The sequence below is a fragment of the Myotis nattereri genome (assembly GCF_964212035.1).
Source record: "Myotis nattereri genome assembly, chromosome: 6".
Classification (NCBI taxonomy): domain Eukaryota; kingdom Metazoa; phylum Chordata; class Mammalia; order Chiroptera; family Vespertilionidae; genus Myotis; species Myotis nattereri.
Window position 1 is genome coordinate 41269918 of NC_138081.1, and position 24044 is coordinate 41293961.

The 24044-nt window shown below is 40.1% G+C and overlaps 1 protein-coding gene across 4 annotated transcripts in view; it reads left to right on the plus strand.

Annotated features, from left to right (window-relative positions):
* Window positions 1–24044, plus strand: part of BCKDHB (branched chain keto acid dehydrogenase E1 subunit beta) — a 219367-nt gene that overhangs the window by 39858 nt on the left and 155465 nt on the right. For all 4 annotated transcript variants that reach the window (XM_081095089.1, XM_081095087.1, XM_081095086.1 and 1 more), the window contains exons 4-6: window positions 12233–12366; window positions 12596–12751; window positions 14930–15038. In XM_081095089.1, coding sequence (XP_080951215.1) covers window positions 12233–12366; window positions 12596–12751; window positions 14930–15038 — 399 coding nt within the window. The remainder of the gene's footprint in view (window positions 1–12232; window positions 12367–12595; window positions 12752–14929; window positions 15039–24044) is intronic.

Here is a 24044-nt window from a genome sequence, read left to right on the forward strand (position 1 = left end):
ATAATAATTCTTTACTTTCTATAATGCTTTATGGTTTACAAAATTATACATGCATTATCTTATTTGACAGCCTCAGGTCAATCCTGGTTAGTTATTTTTATCCTAATTTTGTGAATGTAAAAACAAGCATGATCCAAGACCACACACCCAAAGTGGAGGAACTACATTTAAATCCAGGTGTTCTGACTCTAGAGCCCAGACTTTTAACCACTATGCTAACTTGCATATAGACACTGGCCTTCTTGCCTTTGTATTCCACTTGTTTTTAATCCCTTTATGCTTCAGCTTCCTTGGTTCAGTTCCCAACTTGAATTTGCACTTCATTTCCTGCCTCTGTGCCTTTGGTCATATTTATTATTCCCATTTCCACAAGTGCCTTTCAAAAGTCTGCCCATGCCCTAACTGGTTTGGCTGAGTGGATAGAGCATCAGCCTGCGGACTCAAGGGTCCCAGGTTCGATTCCAGTCAAGGGCATGTACCTTGGTTGCAGGAACATCCCCAGTAGGGAGTGTGCAGGAGGCAGCTGATCGATGTTTCTCTCCATCGATGTTTCTAACTATCTGTCTCCCTTCCTCTCTGTAAAAAAATCAATAAAATATATTAAAAAAAAAAGTCTGCCCATTCTGCTTTTTTAAATTGAATTTATTGGGGTGACATCCTATATAATAAAAGGGTAATATGAAAATAGACTGAATGGCAGAACAACTGAGCAACCAATCAAAGTGTAATATGCTAATGATATGCTAAGGATGCTCAACTTCTCGCTATGATGTGCAATGACCACCAGGGGGCAGACGCTCCATCTGGTAGGTTAGCTTGCTGCTGGGGTTTGACAGATCGGGACTGAGAGAGATGGGCTGGAAATGCCCTGGAGCCCTCCCGCGGTCCCTCCCCGACTGGGCAACCATCCGTGTCCCTCCCTGGCCTGATCATGCACCAGTGGGGTCCCTCGGTCTGGCCTGTGCCCTCTCACAATCTGAGATCTCTCGGGGGATGTCAGAGAGCTGGTTTCAGCCTGATCCTGAGGCCACTCCACTTGGGAAGGTGGTAGACGCAGGGCTCATGGCTGCAGCTCGAGCCTCTCCTGATTGGGACTGATTGGGCGAGAGTCCACTGCAGGCACAGTGGACCCGGATGAGCAGGAGTGGCAGGTAGGAGCTGCAGGTGGCGTTGGACTGAGGGTTTCAGCCCTATCCCTGCAGGCTACTCAGAGGGGCCCCACCCGGGCCTCTAGTTGATTAATAAGATTATATAGGTTTCAAGTGTATAATTCTGTGATACATGATCTGTATATTGCATTGCGTGTCCACCACCCAAAGTCCAGACTTCTCCTATCACCACATATTTGACCCCCATTACTCATTACAACCCACCCACCCTCTTCTCTCTGATAAACACCATAGTATTGTCTGTGTCTATGAGTTTTTGTTTATTTGTTTTTCTTGTTTGTTCATTTGTTTCTCTCAGCTTTATATCCCACAATGAGTGAAATCATATGGTTCTTAACTTTCTTTGTCTGACATTTCACTGAGGTGATATTATCAAGATTCATCCATGTTGTTGCAGACCTATCCTGGGTATCTCCCTGAAGAATTTGAAAATGTTTATTTGCAAAGATATATGCACCCCTATATCATTTGCAAAGATATATGCACCCCTATATCAGGGTGGCCAAGACATGGAAACAACTGGAGTGTCAAAATTCTGCCCATTCTTTAGTGCTCAATTCCAGTGCCTTCTCTTCCATGAAACTTTTCAGGATTCCTCCAAGCCTGAAATAATTTCCTCTTCTCTAACAGCCTTTTATTTTTATGACACTTTCTTGTGTTATAGTTATTTATATCTGACTTACCTCCTTATTATGTAAGTTGTTTGAATGTTTAAAGTTGTTTAAATGGTATCTCACCTTTATATCATTTGTAGCATCCAACTACAGTGCCTTGTAGATGGTCAAGTACATAACTATTTCATTGGTTGAAAACAAATAATATCAAGTTATATTTTTGGTAGGTCAGAATTAAAACCTCTGATGGTGTCAAAAGGGAATGGGAAGGTTCAGTATTATCCTTTGCCACATCTACCCAATGAGCTTAGGAAGGTATATTTGAGGCATCTTTCTCATCATGTCCTCAGTTTGCTCTACCTCTTAGGATATAACGTATTCGTTAAAGATTTCATCTAAGTTGTGACAAATTGAGTACTTTGTTCATATGAAAATAATTTCATTCCAATATTTCATGTTTTTAGCAGTCTCTAATGTGGTATTTGCTAGTAGTAATTGAATTTCTTGGCAAACAAAAGAAGATCTTACTTTTAGTACCAAAATAATTTTTATTTTACCCTTCAAGATCTCTTTGTAATTCATTACAAAGTAAAAATCTATTTAAAGTTTTTGCCTAACTTTAAGAGGATAGCAAGAAAGAAATGTTGAATGTAATTAAAATTTTTTTGAATACCTTGATAATAATTAAGATCATCTGAACTGTGAAATTGATATAGTCAGTTGGAGATACTTACTTGAATCCGAATTGATATGAGAATTTTCCCTCATATATATTTAATTGCTTCTCTTTTCTTTCACCCCCTTTTCCATAAGAGTGGACAGTGTGAGAACTATGTCACTTCAGTATCAGTGACATCATCGTTTTATGCACAAGTTTGGCAATTTTATACTAACTTTTGGAAATAGAAACATGTATATACTTATATAGAGTAACTAGAGGCCCAGTGCACAAATTCATGCACCAGTGGGGTCCCTTGGCCTGGCCTGCGGGATCAGGCCGAAACCGGCTCTCCGACATCCTCTGAGGGGTCCCAGATTGCAAGAGAGCACAGGCCAGGCTGAGGGACCCCACTGGTGCACGATTGGGGTTGGGGAGGGATGTGGGAGGTTGGCCAAATGGGGAGGGACCATGGGAGGGCTCCAGGGTGTGTCCGGCCCGTCTCACTCAGTCCCGATAAGCCAGACCCCAGCAGCAAGCTAACCTATGGTCAGAGCATCTGCCCCTTGGTTGTCAGTGCACATCAGAGCAAGTAGTTGAGCGGCCTTAGCATATCATTAGCATATTATGCTTTGATTGGTTGAATGGCCTACTGGACGACTGGACACTTAGCATATTAGACTTTTATTATATATAGGATAGTGCTATCTTGCTATACAATTAATTATTTAATCAATGTTTGAAGCAGCCCTTTTAAAAGTTCTTTTAAAAAATTCTCAAGTATTGTCCAATTTTTTTATATCATGTTTTAAAGATGCTTTTTATTTTATTTAAGTGTTGGTAACTAGGCCATTTTTTGTGAAGATTTAACCGAACTTTCTTATTTGATTCAGTGTTTGTTTTAATGAAAAAGTCTTAATGTTGACATTATTGCAGGTGTTCCCTTCTCCCCTTCCTCCCCCCATTTGCTCACCACCACCCACAGCCACTTCCTCCTCCCTTGGCCTTCATCAAACTATTGTCTGTGTCCATAGGGTATGCATATATGTTTTTTACCTAATTCCTTCACCTTCTTACCTAGTCATCCCCACCCCTATTCCTTGAGCACTAGCCAGTCTCTTCCATGTGTCATTTGAGGGGATTTTAGGAATTGTCCATAAAGACTTACTATATTCAGATTAAATGTTCAGAACTATTTTTTTTTTTTCATCTTTGGCTGTGGTGCCATATAATTTAGGTCTAATTTGATATATTTTAGCACTTATGAGTTGAGTAGTTTGCAACAGCCAATTTAGGAAAGAAATTCCTCTAGTACAATGGAACAAGCCTTGATTAGAGTACCTGGGCTGTCAGTTACTGGCTGTTGACTTTGGGTAAGTCACTTAAAACAAGACTTGGTTTCCCTATTTGAAGAATGTGGGTCTGATGGTCAGCTCTTCAGTAATGCTAGGGTTTTTTAATTCTGTAATTAATTTTTCATACCCAGCTGTAAATTTTACATGATCATTATCTCATGGATTCCCTACTTAATTTTTCCTTTTGATTTACATAAAGAACATATTTTAATCACTTTTGTATGCCTTCTGGTATAACTTTGAGTTTCCTTCCCCACCCCCCAGTTGATACAATTTGGAGTGCCCCTATATTCTTTTTAATTTAGAAATCTTTATTTAAATGAAAGGTTAATTTACCCCATGATACTTTCTTTTCCAATTAATCATGTAATTTTTTTTAACTTTTGGTTCCTAATGGTAGGGCTTTTAAACAATTGCCACACTATCCTTCCCCATCATCTGTTGACCCCAGGCCAGTCCTCTGTTCCTAGGCTGGCTCACTGGCAGTGTCTTTACTACTCCTTTCAGTACCCACATGGATGGTCTTCTCAATATTCTGGCTTCTCAGTGTTTTATTTCTGGCTTCTCTCTTGTAGTGGTCTTGTCCTCCATCCTACCTCACCTTCTCACTCGTAGTCATACCCCTGACTTTGTCATTTCCAGTAACTGCAGTTGCTTATAAGCATCTCCAACTCTGACCTCCATTTCAAACCTCTCCAGCTAACTGCTTCTAGTACCTCCATCCCACCAATCTTTTGACCATATTGATTCTTATAATTCATGAAATCTACTGACATGTCACAATTTCTTACTCTCCTAATGGCCTCTCTTCCCTTTATACCTAGTTTATATTTCATGTTATTATTTGCTTGGCAAAATCCAATTCTAATTCAGTCTATCTCTCTGTCTAAATCTTAAATCCCTGAGCTGAATATTGTTGGAGCAACACATGTCATCTTGTCAACTGATATCACTTTAATTTCAAGACTAGTATTCTCCAAGGCTGGCTCATGCTGTCTACCATCATGCTACATGTTCTGGGCTATTCTCTCTTTTATACTTTTATTTCCTCTTGCACTGTCTTCTCTATTCTTACTCTTGATAATACTCTAATTTCATATTTTATTAAGAACATAGATGCAACTAATAGAACTTTGATCAGCTCTCACCACCGTATGCAGTATATACATGTTCCAGCATCAGTGCTCGCATTCTTTATTCTTGTTTGAATGAATGTAAGGTTTCCTGTCAACATCTCCACACTAGACTCCTTCCTTTTTTGTCACCTTTTAAAAGACATGGTTCTTTCTAGTCATTCTTTTTTTCCTCTCTCTATTTCTTTTTTTTAAAATATATTTTTTATTGATTAAGATATTACATATGTGTCCTTATCCCCACGTTACCCCCTACCCCCCCCCCGCCCCCCCCCCCAGTTGTCCGTGTCCATTGGTTAGGCCTATATGCTTGCATATAAGTCCTTTGGTTGATCTTTCCCCCTTACCCCCACTCTCCCCTACCTTCCCTCCAAGGCCCAACAGTCCAGTCAATGCCTCTCTGTCTCTGGATCAGTCCTTGTTCATCAGTTTATGTTGTTCATTATATTCCACAAATGAGTGAGATCATCCGCTCTCCAGTTCCATCCATGCTGTGGCAAATGGTAAGAGTTCCTTTTTCTTCTTCCTCTTCTTAAAGAATACCTTTCAGCATTTCATATAATGCTGGTTTGGTGGTGATGAACTCCTTTAGCTTTTTCTTATCTGTGAAGCTCTTTATCTGACCTTCTATTCTGAATGATAGCTTTGCTGGATAAAGTAATCTTGGTTGTAGGTTCTTGCTATTCATCACTTTGAATATTTCTTGCCACTCTCTTCTGGCCTGCATGGTTTCTGTTGAGAAATCAGCTGACAGTCATATGGGTACTCCCTTGTAGGTAACTGACTTTCTTTCTCTTGCTGGTTTTAAGATTCTCTCTTTGTCTTTTTTTTTTCTTTCTTTTTATTGCTTAAAGTATTACAAAAGGTATTACATATGTGTCCATTTTATCCCCCCGCCCTAGACAGTCCCCCAGCCTCCCCTATCCCCCAGTGTCTTATGTCCATTGGTTATGCTTATATGCATGCATACAAGTCCTTTAGTTGATCTCTTACCCCCCTACCTCCTGCCCCCCAACCCTCCCCGACCTTCCCGCTGCAGTTTGACAATCTGTTTGAGGCAGCTCTGCCTCTGTATCTATTATTGTTCAAAAGTTTATAATGGTCTCTATTATCCATGAATGAGTGAGATCATGTGGTATTTTTCCTTCATTGACTGGCTTATTTCACTTAGCATAATGCTCTCCAGTTCGATCCATGCTGTTGCAAATGGTAAGAGTTCCTTCCTTTTTAGAGCAGCATAGTATTCCATCGTGTAGATGTACCACAGTTTTCTAATCCATTCATCTACTGATGGACACTTAGGCTGTTTCCAGATCTTAGCTATGGTGAATTGTGCTGCTATGAACATAGGGTTGCATATATCTTTTCTGATTGGTGTTTCTGGTTTCTTGGGATATATTCCTAGAAGTGGGATCACAGGGTCAAATGGGAGTTCCATTTTCAGTTTTTTAAGGAAACTCCATACTGTCTTCCATAGTGGCTGCACCAGTCTGCATTCCCACCAGCAGTGCACAAGTGTTCCTTTTTCTCCACATCCTCTCCAGCACTTGTCGTTTGTTCTCTCTTTGTCTTTTGCTCTTGGCATTTTAATTATGATGTGTCTTGGTGTGGTCCTCTTTGGGTTCCTTTTGTTTCGGGTTCTCTGAGCTTCCTGGACTTGTAAGTCTATTTCTTTGACCAGGTAGGGGAAGTTTTCTGTCATTATTTCTTCAAATAGGTTTTCAATATCTTGCCCTCTCTCTTCTTCTGGTACCCCTATAATTCTGATGTTGGTACGCTTGAAGTTGTCCCAGAGGCTCCTTACACTATCTTCATATTTTTGGAATCTTTTTTCTTTTTTCTTTTTCGGTTGGGTATTTTTTGTTTTTTTGTATTTCAAATCTTTGACGTGATTCTTGGGATCCTCTTGTCTGCTGTTGGATCTCTGTATATTATTCTTTATTTCAGTCAGTGTATGCTTAATTTCTAGTTGGTCTTTTTTCATATCCTCCAGGGTCTCACTAAATTTATCGGCAGTTTCCATAAAATTCTTGAAAAACCTTATAAACGTGGTTTTGAACTCTATATCCAGTCATTTGCTTTCCTCCATTTCTGTCATTTGTGACCTGTTTCTTTGTCTCCACATTTTTTATGCTTCCCTGTGTTGGTAGAGTGGTTTTGTGTGCTAGGTGTCCTGTAGGGCCCAGTGGCTCAGCCTCCCCAGTTACCTGAGGTGGACACTCCTGGTGCACCCCCTTGTGGGCTTTGTGCACAGTCTTGTTGTAGTTATGCCTTGATTGTGTTAGGATCACTGGGTGGAATTGACCTCCAGGCCAATTGGCAGTGAGAATCAGCTGTGTCTGCAGTGGGAGAACTTCTGTGCTGAAGACACCCTTCTGGGGCAAGACTTGCTTCAGTGGGGCTTTGGTGCTCACTGAGTCTGCGCCCTGAGTGTGTCCCTTATGGATCTGAGGAGTTGTAATCTGGATGGTCCCCCTCTGACCACTGGGTACACTGGCTCTTGGATCTAAGGAGGTGCTAATTTAGCCTCTGCCTGAGGTTACCCAGCAGGAGCTACGAAGAGAACTGCAGATTCCCCTTCCTTTTTTGGAGTTTGGAGGTGCCCAGATGAGGCCCATCTGTGAAGCAATGCAAGCTGCTGTGGGGTGTTGGGCCTTCTCTTGGAAGTTCTGGGTCTGTCTGGCCCAGCTGCAATTTGTTAGGTAATTTTCAGGTTGCAAAAGGCCAGGGCATTCATATGCAAAAGCCTCTGCCACAGCCTGGGTGGGGCGGGGTCTCAGGGAATCAAAGGGCGGAGCAGGCAGCTATGACTGGTCTTCAGCCCTGCCCTAAGGGGCCGCGCGTCTCAGTGTCCCGATAATTGCTGCAAGCACCTCTGAGGGAAAGCCGCCCTCAAGTTCAGAGTTCTGCCTGCTGCCAGACAGTCCAGTTTCTCCCTGTATGAGTCCTGGGTCCCCAGAGACTTCCCGGAACTGGAGTTCAGAGCAGTTGGGAGCTTGTGACTCCCTCCTGATTCAAAAAGACAGCTGCGTCCTCAGGTACCAGCCCCTTTCCCCGTGCGTGCTCGCTCGAGCTTCCGTACCTTTGCACTTTACTTCCGCACCTCCTCTGAGTCTCAGTGTGCTTTTCTCTTTTCTTCTAGTTGTATAATTTCCACTCAGCCAGCCTTCCTGTAGTTCTGGATGATGTCCGTTTTGTCTTTTCATTGTATTTTTGAAGTTGTTGTGGGAGGCAGCAATTTCCCGGTGTTTACCTATGCCGCCATCTTAGTTTCTTCTCTCTCTATTTCATTAATTTTTCTCGAAATCATCAATTTTCCCTTCTCTACTGGTTGTTGCTCCTCTCTTCCCCCTCTCCCTGCTTTACAGCAAAATTTCTGCAAATAATTGCCATTACTCATGGTCTTCAATTTCTCTTCTATTCCCTCTTGAAATGGGCTTTTGTTTTCTCCCTCCTTCCTACTTGCAGACACTATTATGTTGAGGTCACCAGTTGTAACATTTTCAGCCTCATCTTACCTTCTGGTAGCATATAGCATAAGTTGATTACACTCTCTTAGAAGCACTTTCTTCTAGGCCAGCACATTCTCCTAGTTTTCATGCAAACTCTTTGGCTTTTTTTTTTTTTTCTTCTCAATTTTTCTGATTTATTTCTTACTTCTTGCCTTTGTAACATTGAATTTTTTCTCTCTATGTGTTCATTTAAATTTATATGGTAATCTCATCTAGTTCTGTGTTTTCTTTAATGCTATTTTTATGCATAAGACTTTCATATATCCAACAGTCAAATTAATAGCTTTATCTTAATACCTGGAGGTATTTCAAACATAATATCTCCAAAACTGAACTTCTGATATCTTAACATGCTTCTTTGTGGTTTCCTCTTTTTTAGTTAATGGCAACTCTCTTCAAGCTGCTCAGGGCAAAAGCCTTTGAATCATCTTTAGCATTTCTCTGACTCATTCTCCACATCCATTTCATCAGCAAATCTTTTAGACTCTATCTTTAGACTATATCCAAAACCTCATACCTTTTCTGCTGTTATGATTCATCATTCTTACTGGGATTATTGTGATATCCTGTAATCAATTTTGCTGTGTCCATCTTTGCCTATTTATAGGCTATTCACCAAATATCTGCCAGAGGGATCCTGTTGAAGTGCCATTTCAGAGAATGCCATGATTTTGCTCACTGGCTTCCTGTCAAGCTTACCTACTTGACTCATTCTCATAGTTAAAGTTTACAGTGACCTACAAGGCCCTCTCTCTGTGCCATCTTCCCATACCTTTCTATTAACTCTTCAACTTTGTCTTCTCTCACTATTTCTTACTCCAGACCATTCTGAACTTTTTGTCTTTCCCTGATGTGCTAAAACATGCTCATACCTCAGGACCTTTGCACTAGCTGATCCCCCTGTCTGGAACATACATTCCCTTGGGTGTATGCATGGTATACTTCCTCACCCTTCATCTCTTCCTTTAAATGTCACATCTCAGTAGGTCTTTCCCCATCATCCTATTTAAAATCATAGTAGTTCCACCTGCTCCCCTAGTCACCTACTTCCTGCTTTACTATTCTCCATAGCACTTGTTATCATTTAACACACTATATATTTTACTCATTTATTTTGTTTTTGTCCTTTTCCAGATTGGAATATAAATTCCATAAGGAAAGAATTATTTTCCTGCTGTATCTTCTGCATCTAGAATAGTGTCTATATAGTATTAGGTACTTTGTAAATTTTTGAATACGTGTGAATTTTTAGTCTTCAGTATCATGATTCTTCTGGTACAAATAGAAATTCAGCCTTAGGAGTTAGTAATTTGTGGAGATGACACTTAAGGCCCACAGCTGTCTTGGCTAATGGTGTAATCACTGTATGTATTATTAATTTACCCATTGGGACACTGTGTGTATGAATTTTATATCAGGTTAATTGCATTATAACACAGAAAGTCGTCAGTATTTTACCTTTTATGTGTGCTCTTCCCTCAATCATTACCTGTTTGGGAGAAAATAGAAACAGATTTTTAAGATTTAATTCATGTTGAAGCAGGTTTTGTTTTGTTTTTTAGATCATAGAAACATGAAGAGAGTTAAGCTATTTCCTCAAATTAAGCATCTTTTGAAGTAAGAATTCTGATAAACTCAACTTTTCTGCCTTTTAGGAGCAAAACGGGCTATATTTACTGAGATGAAAAATATCTGAATCCAGGGAACCAGAAGTAGTAAGGAATAAATAATAACACTGTTCCTCTGGTTCAGATGGTTCAGGTATTCCACAGGTGTGGATTCCACAGGTGGCATCGGAATCTGTGTTCATTTTCTGCCAGTGAATTGTTCTTAATTCAATGGAATCATAAATTTTCAGAAATTATCAAGCAGCTCACAGTCAAATAGGGAACTGGTGAGGGATAGAGGTCACAGTCAGAAGGTAGTCACAGATCGGGATGAGTAAGAATCATGCTTTAAGTTTTTGCAGCTGCTTCTAGAGTGCAAACTGTAGGATGTGTCTAGTTGGCATTTTCTAGCACCTGCTCTATTTATGGTTCGTATTCAAAAGGACTGATTGAGCTGAAAGTAAATTCTATGTGCCAAGAAGAACTGGTGTCCCTGTATTATGGAACTGAAATATGAATCATAGATCTGTCCCCAGACTTTCAGACTGTGGCTATTGCTTGTGTCTATCCATCCAAGTTCCTGAAATTAGAATTTTTCATGAAATGCTAATATGGTTTGAGAGGTGGTAAAATTTCAGATAAGAAATGAGTTGTGTATGCTAGTAACATTATACCTTGTGGTTTCAGTGGAAAGCCTAAGGTGTTTGTTTGTCAAGCTCCTTTAATTTGAAAGAATCTCAAACTCCAAATTCTACCTCCTTTTTAGTGGGCATAGCTGAAATCTATGCTCAGCTCTTTGTGAGCTTCCAGTTACCTGCTGTGCTTTTGGAGTCTCTCATAGGCACAGGGGTCAACCAAGCATTTAAGAAGATTTAATGCATACATTTTGGGGTGCCCTCATGTAATGCCCTTCTTTTAGGGACTAGTGCCTCAATTTCCAGCCACTAGCAGTTCCAGACTCCATTCTCTGACACCCCATGCCGATAAGACTGTCTGTCTGTCTGAATTCTAGCTGTCTCATGTCTCAGAAACTGGGGAATCACCTCAAGGGATATGCCTTATATATGTCATGCTCATCCACTGCAATTCAGTTCTTCTAAGGATCCAATCTCTTTCAGTTTAGGCCTTTTTTTTTTTTTTTTTTTTTTTTTTGCCTCTTCAGTGCCTGTAAGTAGTTGTTTATATATTTTGTTCATTAGATGTGTGAGGTTTACTCTGCCATTATTGAAATTGGAACCTCAATAACTTGGGATACATAGAGTTCTCATTATCATTCCGGTCAAAATACTTTCTCATTTTCATTATAACTTAATCTTTGAGACATGAGATACTTAGACATATGTTTAAAACTTTGTCTAACATAAGGATTTTCTAATTATCTTTTTGTTTATAATTTCTAGCTTAATTCCATAATGGTCAGAGAATATATTCTATATTACTTTAATTCTTTGAAAATTGTTGAGATTAGATTTATAACCCAGTATATGGTTAATTAATACCAGCGTTCTCTGTTAGGTGTATAGTGTCTTTATCAGTTAAATCATGTTTGTTGATGGTGTTCAAATCTTACATAGTTTTTACTTTTATTTTGGTGTGCTTTATCTATTAGTTACTGAGATTGGTATGTTAAAATTTCCCACTATCTTGGGAATTTATCCATTTCTTTTTTCAGTTCTGTTTGTTTGTTTATTTATTTATTTGGAGCCCATGTTGTCATAAGAGTTTAAATTTAGAATTATGTCCTCCTTGTGACTTGAACTCTTTTAAAGAATGAATTTTCCCTCTTTATCTCTGGTAATACCTTTTCCTTTAAAGTCTACTTTGTCTGCTATTAATGTAGCAACTTTCTTTGTTGTTGTTTTTTATTGTATATATATTTTTCTTTTTATTTATAACTTTCTGATATCTTTATTATTTATTTTATTTTAAGTAGCTGGATTTTGCTTTTTTTAAATCTCAGTGTGACACCCTGTCTTTTAATTGTAACATTTCAATTACTTAGTTAATATAATTACTATGTTTGCATTTAAAACAGCTATCATACTAGTTATTTTCTATTTCCTTCACCTGTCTCTTGCTTTTTTTCTCCATCTCACTATTACCAACTCATTGACTTTTCAGTTGTATTGTGCACTACATTACTCTCATTTGTCATAATAAAATGATTTTATTTTCTTATTTTAGGAAAAGATAGAGTTTTTAATACCCCTTTGTGTGAACAAGGAATTGTTGGATTTGGGATTGGAATTGCAGTCACTGGTGCTACTGCCATTGCAGAAATTCAGTTTGCAGATTATATTTACCCAGCTTTTGATCAGGTAGGAAGATTGCAGTTTACTATAATTGGTCATTTCTAAGGTTAAGTCCATGAAGTATTAAAGTTTTGTCTCTATCCTCCCTATCTTAAGAACTTTGTGCTACCTTTGAGCTAGTGCATTACAAGGTATGTTGTTATGGCATATATGTAAAGATCTAATAAAGTGTCGAAGAAAATGGATGGGAATGAAGGACTCCCTGTGACATGTCCCTTTTCTTCTCCCTTCTCAGATTGTTAATGAAGCCGCCAAGTATCGATATCGCTCTGGGGATCTTTTTAATTGTGGAAGCCTCACCATCCGTTCCCCTTGGGGCTGTGTTGGCCATGGGGCTCTCTACCATTCTCAGAGTCCTGAAGCTTTTTTTGCCCACTGCCCAGGAATTAAGGTATACTCATTTATGTACTTTATTTGATCTCCATTTGAGGTTTTCATTTTGGTTCATTCTATTAATATTAACTAAAATGCTTATCAGAGGAAAGCAAACAGGATTTTGGGAATTCATGTAAACCTTTTAAAAAGAGGGCGTAGTTTTGTTTTGTTTTTTATATTCATTAATCCATTGCTCAGATTTATAGAGTATTCTTTTTGAAGTAGTACCTGGCTTGATATTAATAGTACCTGATATTAATTTTAGGCTTCAAAGAATAAGACTGAGAACATAGTTGGTTTATCTTCCTCTGTTTCAAAGCTCTGTTTCCTTCTAATAGGTCTTTTTCATTTAAATTAATAAATCTTTTTCTGGGGTAAATTAATAAATCTACTCTTTAATTCCTAGTCAGAGGGATAGACTTTTGCTTTTAGTCTGTATGTTTTTAAACAGACTGACAGAGGCCTCTGTTACCCAGGTGTGCTTTTCACTCCGGGGAAGGTAATATTTGCTCTAACAGTGAAAGTTGAAGCATCTTTCTTTGCCTTCCACAACAGTCTTCAATTTCTACAATAACTTGGGTCTTTTAATAAAAACATTTTGCATATTTTCTTTTCATTTTTTACATTATCTTCTTTTCTAGTTCTATTTACTAGAGAGCTTCCTTGGGAATCATTATAAAAACTCATAGATATGTTCACCCACGGCTGTGTGTCTGTTTTTTGATAACATGAACTGGTTGTGAACATGTTTTTATGTTTTTTTTATTTGTTTTTTTTCCTCCTAAAGCAAAGTCTTAAAGTTTTCTCAGTAGAGTACAGGTTGCATAACTTTTCGATGTAAGCTGGAAGTGGTAAGTTGGGACAGAAGCCACAGTTGAGGAAATAGTTATTTTTGTGCTTGAGCTGAACATTGATTCACATTTAATGTTTATGATGTTACCCAGTATTTTTAAGAACACATCTTTTCTCTCAATGCTCTACTTTCTCTACCCTCTCCTCCTTTCTCTTTCTTTAATCCAAAGTGAAAATTGTACATATAGTACAAAATGTTAAAAATAAACACATGTAGAAAGCAGAAGAAGAAAAAATAAAGTGGGAACATAAGATGAAGACAGTGTGTTGTGGTGAGCACTGTGTCCAGGAGTTAGTTTACAGAAAATGGAATAGTGCCCTTCAATAAAAGTGGTATGAAAATGGTTTTTGAAAGCCAAATATAGCTTGCTTCAAGGAACCTTATTTAAGCCTTTGTGACAAATTCAGGTTTATTTTAATAGTAACTTTTTCATATAACTCTTGTCTTTATGCAGTTATTTAGTAATCATTGAAAATTAGATGCGAGTTTATGGTTTGAGGTAAAATGGTGTACAAACTTGAGCCATGTATCAGTCAGAAAGGGGTGAGAATTCCTGGTGTAGCAAGTGATGTAACCTTGGGCAAGCTATTTGACCTCTCTTTAAGCTTTAGTCTGCATTTCTAAATTGGGGAAAATAATAATAGCTACCTTGGCGAGTTGCTGTGAACAGTAGATGAATTAGTCCACATAGTGTTCTTGACCCAGTTAACACATGTGCTACCTCCTGTCATTACCATTTTCTTCATTATCAACCTTATTCCCAGGAAGGTTCTGGAATCTTTTCCTGTTAGCTGGAAGTGTGCAGTATCCACACTTTTCTCTAGCTTTGCATTAACAATGTTATAGTGCTTGATTGTAAAGTTCCATGGATTACTCTTTCCTGTAGGAAATGCAGACCATGTTTTTCATGGAAGAGGAGATTTTGATATTTAAAATTGGAGAAGAGAGTTGCATACCCTTTGGAATTAGCTGTAGAGTATTAGTAGAAAATATTTATTTATTTATAGATAAATACAGAAAGATACTGACAACTTTACTTTTTTGTTTTGATGAATGCTTTTTGTAGAATCCTTTTATTTTTTATGTATATGCAAGTTTAGCTCATTAAGAGAAGAGCATTTTTAATCACCAGAATATGATGGGCATCTAAAAAATGTTGAACATGTGAGCTATTTTGGGACAGAATGTAAATTTTTATTAAAAATTATAATTAGGCTAAAAATGCCAGATTTCTATTTTTAATTAGTAACAATTGGTTATTTAAATGTCAACTCTTCTTATAATGAATTTTCTGGGATACATTTTTACTGAAATTGTCTTTAAAAAAATCTGTTTTTGCAGGTGGTTGTACCCAGAAGCCCTTTCCAGGCCAAGGGACTTCTTTTGTCATGCATAGAGGATAAAAATCCTTGTATATTTTTTGAACCTAAAATACTTTACAGGGCAGCAGGTAAAGGTTTTCTTTATTTTATATTTGTGAATATCTTCATATTTTTTGTTTTCTTACAATTCAAAAAAATTATTTTTCCTTGTAAGTTTGGTTAATACTTACCTTGTAGAAAAATTCTGATTTGTTCCATATTTAGTTTTTTCTCAGTTGTATATTTTATGTTAAGTTTAGGGGAAATCTATCTAGCCATTTTATATTTTGATTGTGGAGAAAGAAGCAATGTGAATTATTTGAGAACATAGGGACTATGGTCATCTAAATAGTTGCTTAGTAAATGTGGGTTGAATGAAAAAGTGAATGAGCTTATTATACTAAATAACATTAAATACCCTTATAGCTGAAGTGTCTATATAGGTGTTAATCTAAATTAGAATACTTTGAAGGTGAAGGAGGCACTATTAATGCTGTGACATCAGGACTACATTGGGATGACTGTCTAAGGAAAACTGGTGTACACTCATGCTCCTTTTAGCTTAAAATTATGATTCTGTAAACACTCATCTGTGACTAGAAATTTTAACATCAAATGATTTGTTCTGTTTAATGTATATTTTGAGTCCAGGAAACATTGCTTCGGCAAATCATTCTTTTCTTTGAATAGATAAGCTTAAAAGTATTTTGTTTTAGTGCAATGTGATTTATATATAATAAAATGCATAGATATTAAGTGTTCAATTTGATAAATTTTTTGACAATCTTATACATCAATGTTACCACTTTGCAAAATATGACATAGAGAAGCGGTTCTCAACCTGTGGGTCGCGACCCCTTTGGGGGGTCGAACTACCCTTTCACAGGGGTCGCCTAAGACTATCAGAAAACACATGTATAATTACATATTGTTTTTGTGATTAATCACTATGCTTTAATTATGTTCAATTTGTAACAATGAAAATACATCCTGCATATCAGATATTTACATTACGATTCATAACAGTAGCAAAATTACAGTTATGAAGTAGCAACGAAAATAATTTTATGGTTGGGGGCCACCACAACATGAGGAACTATATTAAAGGGTCACGGCATTAGGAAGGTTGAGAACCACTGACATAGAGCATTTCCATCATTTCAGAAATAATGAATTAATTCATCTTCCCTGCCAGTCCATTATCCCTATCCCAAACTTAGCCACTTTCTGCTTGCTATTACCATAGGTTGCACATTTTGGGGCTTTATATAAATGAAATCACACAGTGCTATATATGATATGTTCTTTTGTGTTTGACTTCCTTTGTTCAACTTAATGCTTTTGAGATTCATTCATATTGGTGCTTATATCAGTAGTTTATTCCTTTTTCATTGCTAAGTATGAATAGATCATACTTTGTTAGTTTTTGACTATTTTGTACAAGGACTTTTTGTGTGAATGTGAGGGTGTGTGTGTGTGTGTGTGTGTGTAGCCTGCCTCAGAGCTTGAGTTAAGCTAGGGACATTCCTGTATATATGATTTTTTTGTTTTGTTAATCCTCACCTGAGGATATTTTTCCATTGATTTTTAGAGAGAGTGGAAAGGAGGGGGAGAGACAGAAACATTGATATGAGATAGACACATCGATTGGTTACCTCTCACACTTGCCCCTCCTGGGCCAGGGATCAAGCCTGCAACCAAGGTTTGTGCCCTTGACTGGAATCAAATCCGAAACCCTCAGTGGATAGGGCCAGTGCTCTATCCACTGAGTCAAACTGGCTAGGGCTGTACATATGTTTTTGTGAACATTTTACAATTTCTTTTGGGTAATAAACATCCAGGAATAGAGTCATTGTGTCACAAGGTAGATGTAAATTTAGCTTTAAAGAACCTGTCTGAGTTTTTCGAAGTGATTGTGCCATTTTATACTTCCATTAGAAATTTATCAGAGTTCTAAGTTAAACGTAACTTGGTCTTAAGTTAAACACTTTAAATTGAATCTCTAATTTTTAGAAACTGTATTATCATCAATATCCTATTATGGGATAAAAAATAATTAATGTAAGAATTTAAAATCTTTAGGTGAATAGGAAATCGATGGTATACACAGAGTAGCTATTTGATTTGTAATAATTTGGATACCCTTATGGGAATTATATTTGTAAGGCCAACCAGTTATAACTAATCAGTTAATGAAGATTTGTTTTCAGTGTTTCATAAATGGAAACTGCAAAAGAAACATTTGAAAAAGTAATTCACTTTGCTGAAATTTTGAAATCAGGATTGGTTAGGGAAATGTTTAATGCTATAAGATTCCAGTTAAGTGAATGAGCTTGAGAAATTTGTTGTACGTTTGGTCCTGAGGGAGATTATAAAAATCTCTGATGAGGATCATGGATCAGAAGTTTCCCCATGATTATGTGCTATTTCAAGGACACTCACTGAATGTTTTCTTGACCCCCCAGTGGTTCAGTAGAGACCACAAAGGCTCTAGTTTTTTCACAACTAGAGAGCTTCTCTGCAGAAGAAAGGAAAAAAAAATGTTACCCACCAAAGTCTTCATTTGAATGTTCTCAATGAATGTGATCAAAGTTGATCCCAGGGCCAGCAGCATAAGATTCCTGAGAGTTTATTAGAAATGCACATTGTCAGTCTTCCTTCATGACCTACTGAATTAGAGACTCTGGGAGTGAGGCCCAGCTGTCTCTATCTTAGTAGTTCTCCTGATGATTCTGACTCATACTAAATTTTGAGAACCACTGCTTAAGGTCAGTTGCTTATCTACATTTACTTTATTTTATTACAAGAGGCCTGGGGTCTTGGATTGCGAGAGGGCGCAAGCCAGGCTGAGGGACCCTACTGGTGCATGATCAGGGCCAGGGAGGGACCACGGGAGGGCTCCAGGGTGTGTCTGGCCCATCTTGCCCAGTCCTAATCGGCTGGACCCCAGCAGCAAGGTAACCTACTGGTTGGAGTGTCTATTCCTGGTGGTCAGTGTGCATCATACCTACCGGTTGAATGGTCAAATGATCGAACAGTTGCTTAGGCTTTTATATATATAGACTAGAGACCTGGTGCCTGAAATTTGTGGCTGGGTAGGGTCCCTAGACCTGGCCAGCGATCAGGGCCAATCTGTGGGGATGCTTTTAACCCATGGTTTTCTTTGAGTTGCCTCTGGTTTGAATCAGTATCTTGCAGCTGACCATATTCTGGTTTTTGCTTTTTTTGGGTAGGGTGTGGTAGAGGGGAGCTCTGACTGGTCTGACATTGATTGTTCAATTGCTGTCTACATGCAGCCAGCTCTTCTTTACCTGTGTGAGCTAATCTCTCAGCTCTGCTTCACAGTGAAGTAAATGCCAAACTTCCACTTGTTTGGAATGATATGTAAAGAAATGCAGCATTGTGATTCAGGTATCTGAGGTACCTCATGGAAGACATACATGTCTGTATTGACAATCAAATGGATCTATAAGAGAAGGTGCTTTAATTTCAAAGACCAGAGTAGCTTGATGATTTCTAAGTAGTAGCAATAGGAGAACTTTTGGTATCCTATATAATAAAAGGGTAATATGCAAATTGACTGAATGGTGGAACAACCAGTCACTATGATGTGCCCTGACCACCAGGGGGCAGACGCTCAATGCAGAAGCTGCTCCCTGGTTGTCAGTGTACTCCCAAAGGGGGAGCGCTGCTCAGCCAGAAGCCGGGCTCATGGCTCTCAGCTGGGGGGAGCTTCTCCCGCTTCTGTGGCAGCTAAGGATGGCCGTCAGCCGGACATCCCTCAAGGTCTCTCGGACTGTGAGAGAGTGTGGACCGGGCTGAGGGTACCTCCCAGCCTGGTCTGCGCCTTCATGGTCCAGGCCTCCAGTCTGTAAATAATCATTTAATGGACCTTTTTCTGACAGTCTTTCTTCTTGAATTTCCAACATACACTTGGAAATAGTTAAAATCTTTGGGACTAAAGATACGGCTGTTTACATTTATATTTTTGAAAAAAGGGTTCAGAATGTGAAGGCTCATAGAATAATAAATGTAGATGTTTATTATATTATAAATACCAGGCTGATAATTCTTTGTGAAAATAATTGGGAGTGGTGTTCATTGCATAATAGCTCAGTTAGGTTAATTATTCAGTAATGTTAACTAAATGGAAAGTAGTTGAGTATAAGTAAAGATAACTTTTGAGTAGTTCAAGGCAATGTTTATAAAATCGATGCACATAAAGCCCTTACATTTTATTTGTGGGATGATATAGAAATATTCATGAATTAGACAATCCCAAAACAATTAGATATATTAGTTAGGCTTACCCCATAATAAGGCTGTAAATTAAATGGACATTTTATTTCTCTCACATGAATATCCAGATTGCCAGTCCATGGCTGAGGCGGTAGCTCCTCAGTTGTCAGAGTACCAGGACTCTTCTGTCTATTAAAAGAAAAATATTAGTGAAGGGAAAAGATAATCTTTGATAGTTTAACCAGACATTTTAAACAGATAAGGGGAGAATTAGTACACTGGAAGATAAAGCCAAAGAAATGACCAGAATATAGTCTAGAGAAATAAAGAGAAGGAAAATATGAAAGATGTTGAGTATGGAGGGGGAGTGAGTAAATATACTTAAGGAACAGAGATGAGTGCATTTTCTAATAATGTTCATTAACAGAATTTTGTGGACAGAAAAGTAATTCTCTGTCATATGTTTGCCATTCTGCTTCATCAGGACTGGAGTGATACAGTAGGAAATATTTTAGGAAAGTATCAACTATTAACTGCTTTTCTCTCCAGCATCATTAGGTAAGATGTGATTTTCCCAAGTCTAGAGTCGATTCTATACATAATTCCTGAAATAAATAGGATATTAGATAAAGAGTTCCTTAGGAAGCTAAAGTATAAGGCATCCATAAAAGTTAACTTGCTAACTCAAAGAATTTTCCTCTAATGTATAATTTTTATCTATGTCTATATAATTTATGTCAGTAAATACTGTTCAAGATTGATTCCGTTATAGTTATTCAAGGCTTTAGCTTATAGTTGTAGTGCACATCTTTCTCTCATTAGTTTATCTTTTGGCATCTATTGATCCATTATTTTCCTTGTAGGTCATATTTTTCCCATGGCCACTACTCTTGCCCCTCTCCATGTGGTCTTTAAGGGGCTGCTAGTCATCCTGTATGATGTTATGTAATGGACATGTGACTCAAGCCCAGCTTTATGACTTCTTTGGGATTTTATACATGTACATAGAGCTGTCATTCTATGTGTGGTTTGCCTGGGATAACGTGAGACTGAAGTCAAGTCCCCTGTCACTTAATGAGAGTCGCTAGTGGAAGATTGTGAGGCCAAGCAGATATGTTTATTGAAGATGGGAGGGAAGGAGGGAAATAGAAATCAAAAGTGAAAATTTTCACCATTTCATTAGATTAGTTATTAAAGTTCCTTGTTATTCTTATTCCTTTAATCTTCCTTTGATAAATGGAAGATTCTGGGGGAAACTTATCACATTTTAGGTTCAACTTCCTTTGAGTTTCAGTCCCCTGTAGACTTTACTAAATTTAATAATCTTGATTGATAAAATACATAATCTTGGTTAGAGCAAAGATGCTTCTCTCTTAAGATGAAAATATCTCCAGTTTGACTAGTACGATAAATGGCAGTCTTTTATAAACATAATATAAATGCTATCTTTGTCCTAATAGCTGCGTTCGGAACCCCATCTACTTATACTTAACTAGGGGCCCAGTGCACAAATTCATGCACCTTGAAAGGCTGTGGTGGGCACAGGGACAGGTCTCGGTCCATCCTCTGTGCCTCCGCCTGGTCCCTCCTGCCACTGCCCCCAGTCCCCTATCTGCTGGCAGCCCCAATCCCGCCACCGCTGCTCCCACGCACTGATGTTGCCAGTCCTGCTCGCACCCGCTGACAGCTGGCACCAGCAGTGGGTGCAAGTGGTGGCTGCTGCCCCAATTGCCCCTCAGGAGCAAGGGAGGTGGAGAAGCCCTCAGGGGCAATTGGGGCTGGTGCCTGGCGCCGGGTGCAAGTGGCAGCTCTGGTGCCAGCAGTGGGTACGAGCAGGGCAGCAGCAGGTGCAAGTGCCAGGCGGGACTGGAGCGCACAGGAGCAAAGAATTTTCAGTAACAACCAGAGGCTTGCCCTGATGACAGCGACTGGCACCCCCCCCCCCCCCCCCTTTGGCCTGGCCCTTCTCACCCTCACTCACCTGCTCCACCATCCCGCCTCAGCTGACACCTGCCATGTTCCGTGCGCTTCCTGGTGGTCAGCGCACGTCATAGCGACCAGGTATTCAGTTGTTCTGCCGTTCAGTCTACTTGCAATATTAGCCTTTTATTATATAGGACTAGAGGCCCGGTGCACAAAAATTTGTGCACTCGGGGGGGAGGGGGGTCCCTCAGCCCGGCCTGTGCCTCTCGCAGTCTGGGACCCCTCGGGAGATAATGACCTGCTGGCTTAGGCCTGCCCCCGGGTGGCAGAGGGCAGGCCCAATCCCTAGGTGCAGCCCCTGGTCAGGCTCAGAGCAGGGCCGATTGGGGAGTTGGGGCGCCGCCCCCTGTCATGCACAGAACAGGGCGATCAGGAGGTTGTGATGCCACCCTCAGTCACGCTCAGGGTAGGGCTGATTGGGGGGTTGGGGCACCGTCCCCTGTCACCCTCAAGGCAGGGTCAATGGGCAGGTTGCGGCGCCCCCCCCTGTCACGCACAGAGCAGGGCCAATCAGGGGGTTGGGGCACTGCCCTCTGTCACTCACAGAGCAGGGCCCATCAGGGGGCTTGGGGCTCTGTACCCTGTCATGCACAGAGCAGGGCCAATCAGGGGTTTGGGGGGCTGCCCCTGTCATGCACAGAGCAGGACCAATCGGGGTTGGGGCGCCGCCCTGTATCACCCACAGAGCAGGGCCAATCAGGGGGTTGGGGCGCCGCCACTCTCACACTGAGGGCAGGGCCGATGGGGAGGTTATGGCTCTACCCCGTCACACACAGAGCAGGGCCCATGGGGGGGGGGGTTGGGACGCCGCCCTGTATCACCCACAGAGCAGGGCCGATCAGGGGGTTGGGGCACCGCACCCTGTCACACACAGAGCCGCAGGGCGATCAGGGAGTTGGGGAGCTCCCCCCTATCAGGCACAGAGCAGGGCTGATCAGGGGGTTGGGGTGCCTTCCCCTGTCACGAGCAGAGCAGGGCGGATAGGGAGGTTGTGGCCCCGCCCCCTGTCATACACAGAGCCGCAGGGCAATCGGGGTTTGGGCGCTGCCCCCTGTCACGCTGCTCCCGGTGCTGGGAGGCCTTGCGGATCCGCTGATCCCGGTGCTGGGAGGCATATTACCCTTTTACTATATAGGGTAGAGGCCTGGTGCACGTGTGGGGGCTGGCTGGTTTGCCTTGAAGGGTGTCCTGGATCAGGGTGGGTGTCCCCACTGGGGTGCCTGGCCAGCCTGGGTGAGGGGATGATGGCTGTTTGCAGCTGGTCACACACCCTTCAGGGTGGGGGTCCCCACTGGGGTGCCTGGCCAGTCTGGGTGAGGGGCTGAGGGCTGTTTTCAGGCTGGGACTGAAGCTCCCAACTGCTCCTTTTTTCTTTTCTTTTTTTTTTTTATTCTGGGCCATCTTTAGCTTGAGGCTCCAGCTCTTAGGCATCCGCTGCTGAAAGCAGGTATCTGGTTTGTTTCGGTTCTATAATCGAAACTCTGTATCAATTCCAGCTCTGAGATCCCGGGCTCGCTGAAAGCAGGTTTCTGGGGTTTGTTTAGCTTCTATATTTGTTACAATGTTTTTTAAACTGCAGGCTCAGAGGCCGGCAAGGCAGGCGGGGAACGTTGGTTTCCCCCGTCACTGAAGCAAGCAAGCCTCATGTTAGTTTCAAGCTGCCTGGCTGCCGGCCGCCATGTTGGCTGGCAGTTAATTTGCATATCTCGCTGATTAGCCAATGGGAAGGGTAGCGGTCGTATGCCAATTACCATGTTTCTGTTTTATCAGATAGGATAGTACTTAATAGTACATAATGGTGCTCACAATGTCGTTGAGGGGCTTGAGATAAACCATGTGTGTATCTGCCTCATCTTTAAGCACTGCTTGGACACTTATGTACTAGACACAGTGCTATGTTGTGTAGACAATTAGACTATTTCAATTAATTCTCACAACAACCTCATCAGAAAAATTCTGTCACTGCCATAGGGACCTGAGCATTAGGAAAGTTAAGCAACTTGCTCAAAGCCCATTTTCAAACCCAGGTATTGGGCACGTATGGTGAAAATGGTTCCATTTAATCTTCACAAAAGCCTCATGAGGTGGTGGGACCCTGAAACTGAAGTTCAGAGAACTTAAAATACCTGCTCGTAGAGAACTAAGTGATAGAGTGAGGGTTAAATAAATATGTTCTGACCCAAAGCTGCTCTCTTTCTAACATTACAATATGTTGCAACGTATTTAAACATTTATTGAGTGGTGGGCATAAGTGAAACAAATTCTTCCAGTGGTCTAGTTTCATGTCAAAACCTGTGCTATTCTCCCACAATTAAAATGATTTACTTTTAATTGAATGAAAATATATACTATCAGTAGCTCTTCATTAAGGAAGTATATCCCTTATATTACAGTGTATATGCATAGGATTAATTCGCTTCTTCGAGAGTTATAAAAACTATACATGCCACAAGTCTTGTGCAGTCACAGATGGGGTTTGGGAATGTCTGCTCCATGCTGCTTTTCGGGGCCTAGTCACATGTCCCCATCTAGAAGCAAAGGCAGCTGAGAAATGTAGCCTTCCTACATTTGGGGGAGAGGGATAAAACTGACGAATGGACAGTACTGCCCATTGCAGCTGTTCCAGACCTCTCTGACTCTCTCATTTTTGGACCTGGTCTCCATGTAGTGTTCTATATTCAAACATCTGTGCTGTGGCGACTCACAGGTCTGGTCTACAACTTTTAGTTCAGCCATTAACTTTATAAACTATAAAGATGAAGTGAAAATAGGTAATGCAGCTATTTTCTTCTACTTATTTTGAATATATCATAGATATAAAATTTATCTTCTAAATTTAGACAGACTATAGCTTATATTTCTGGATTATTTAT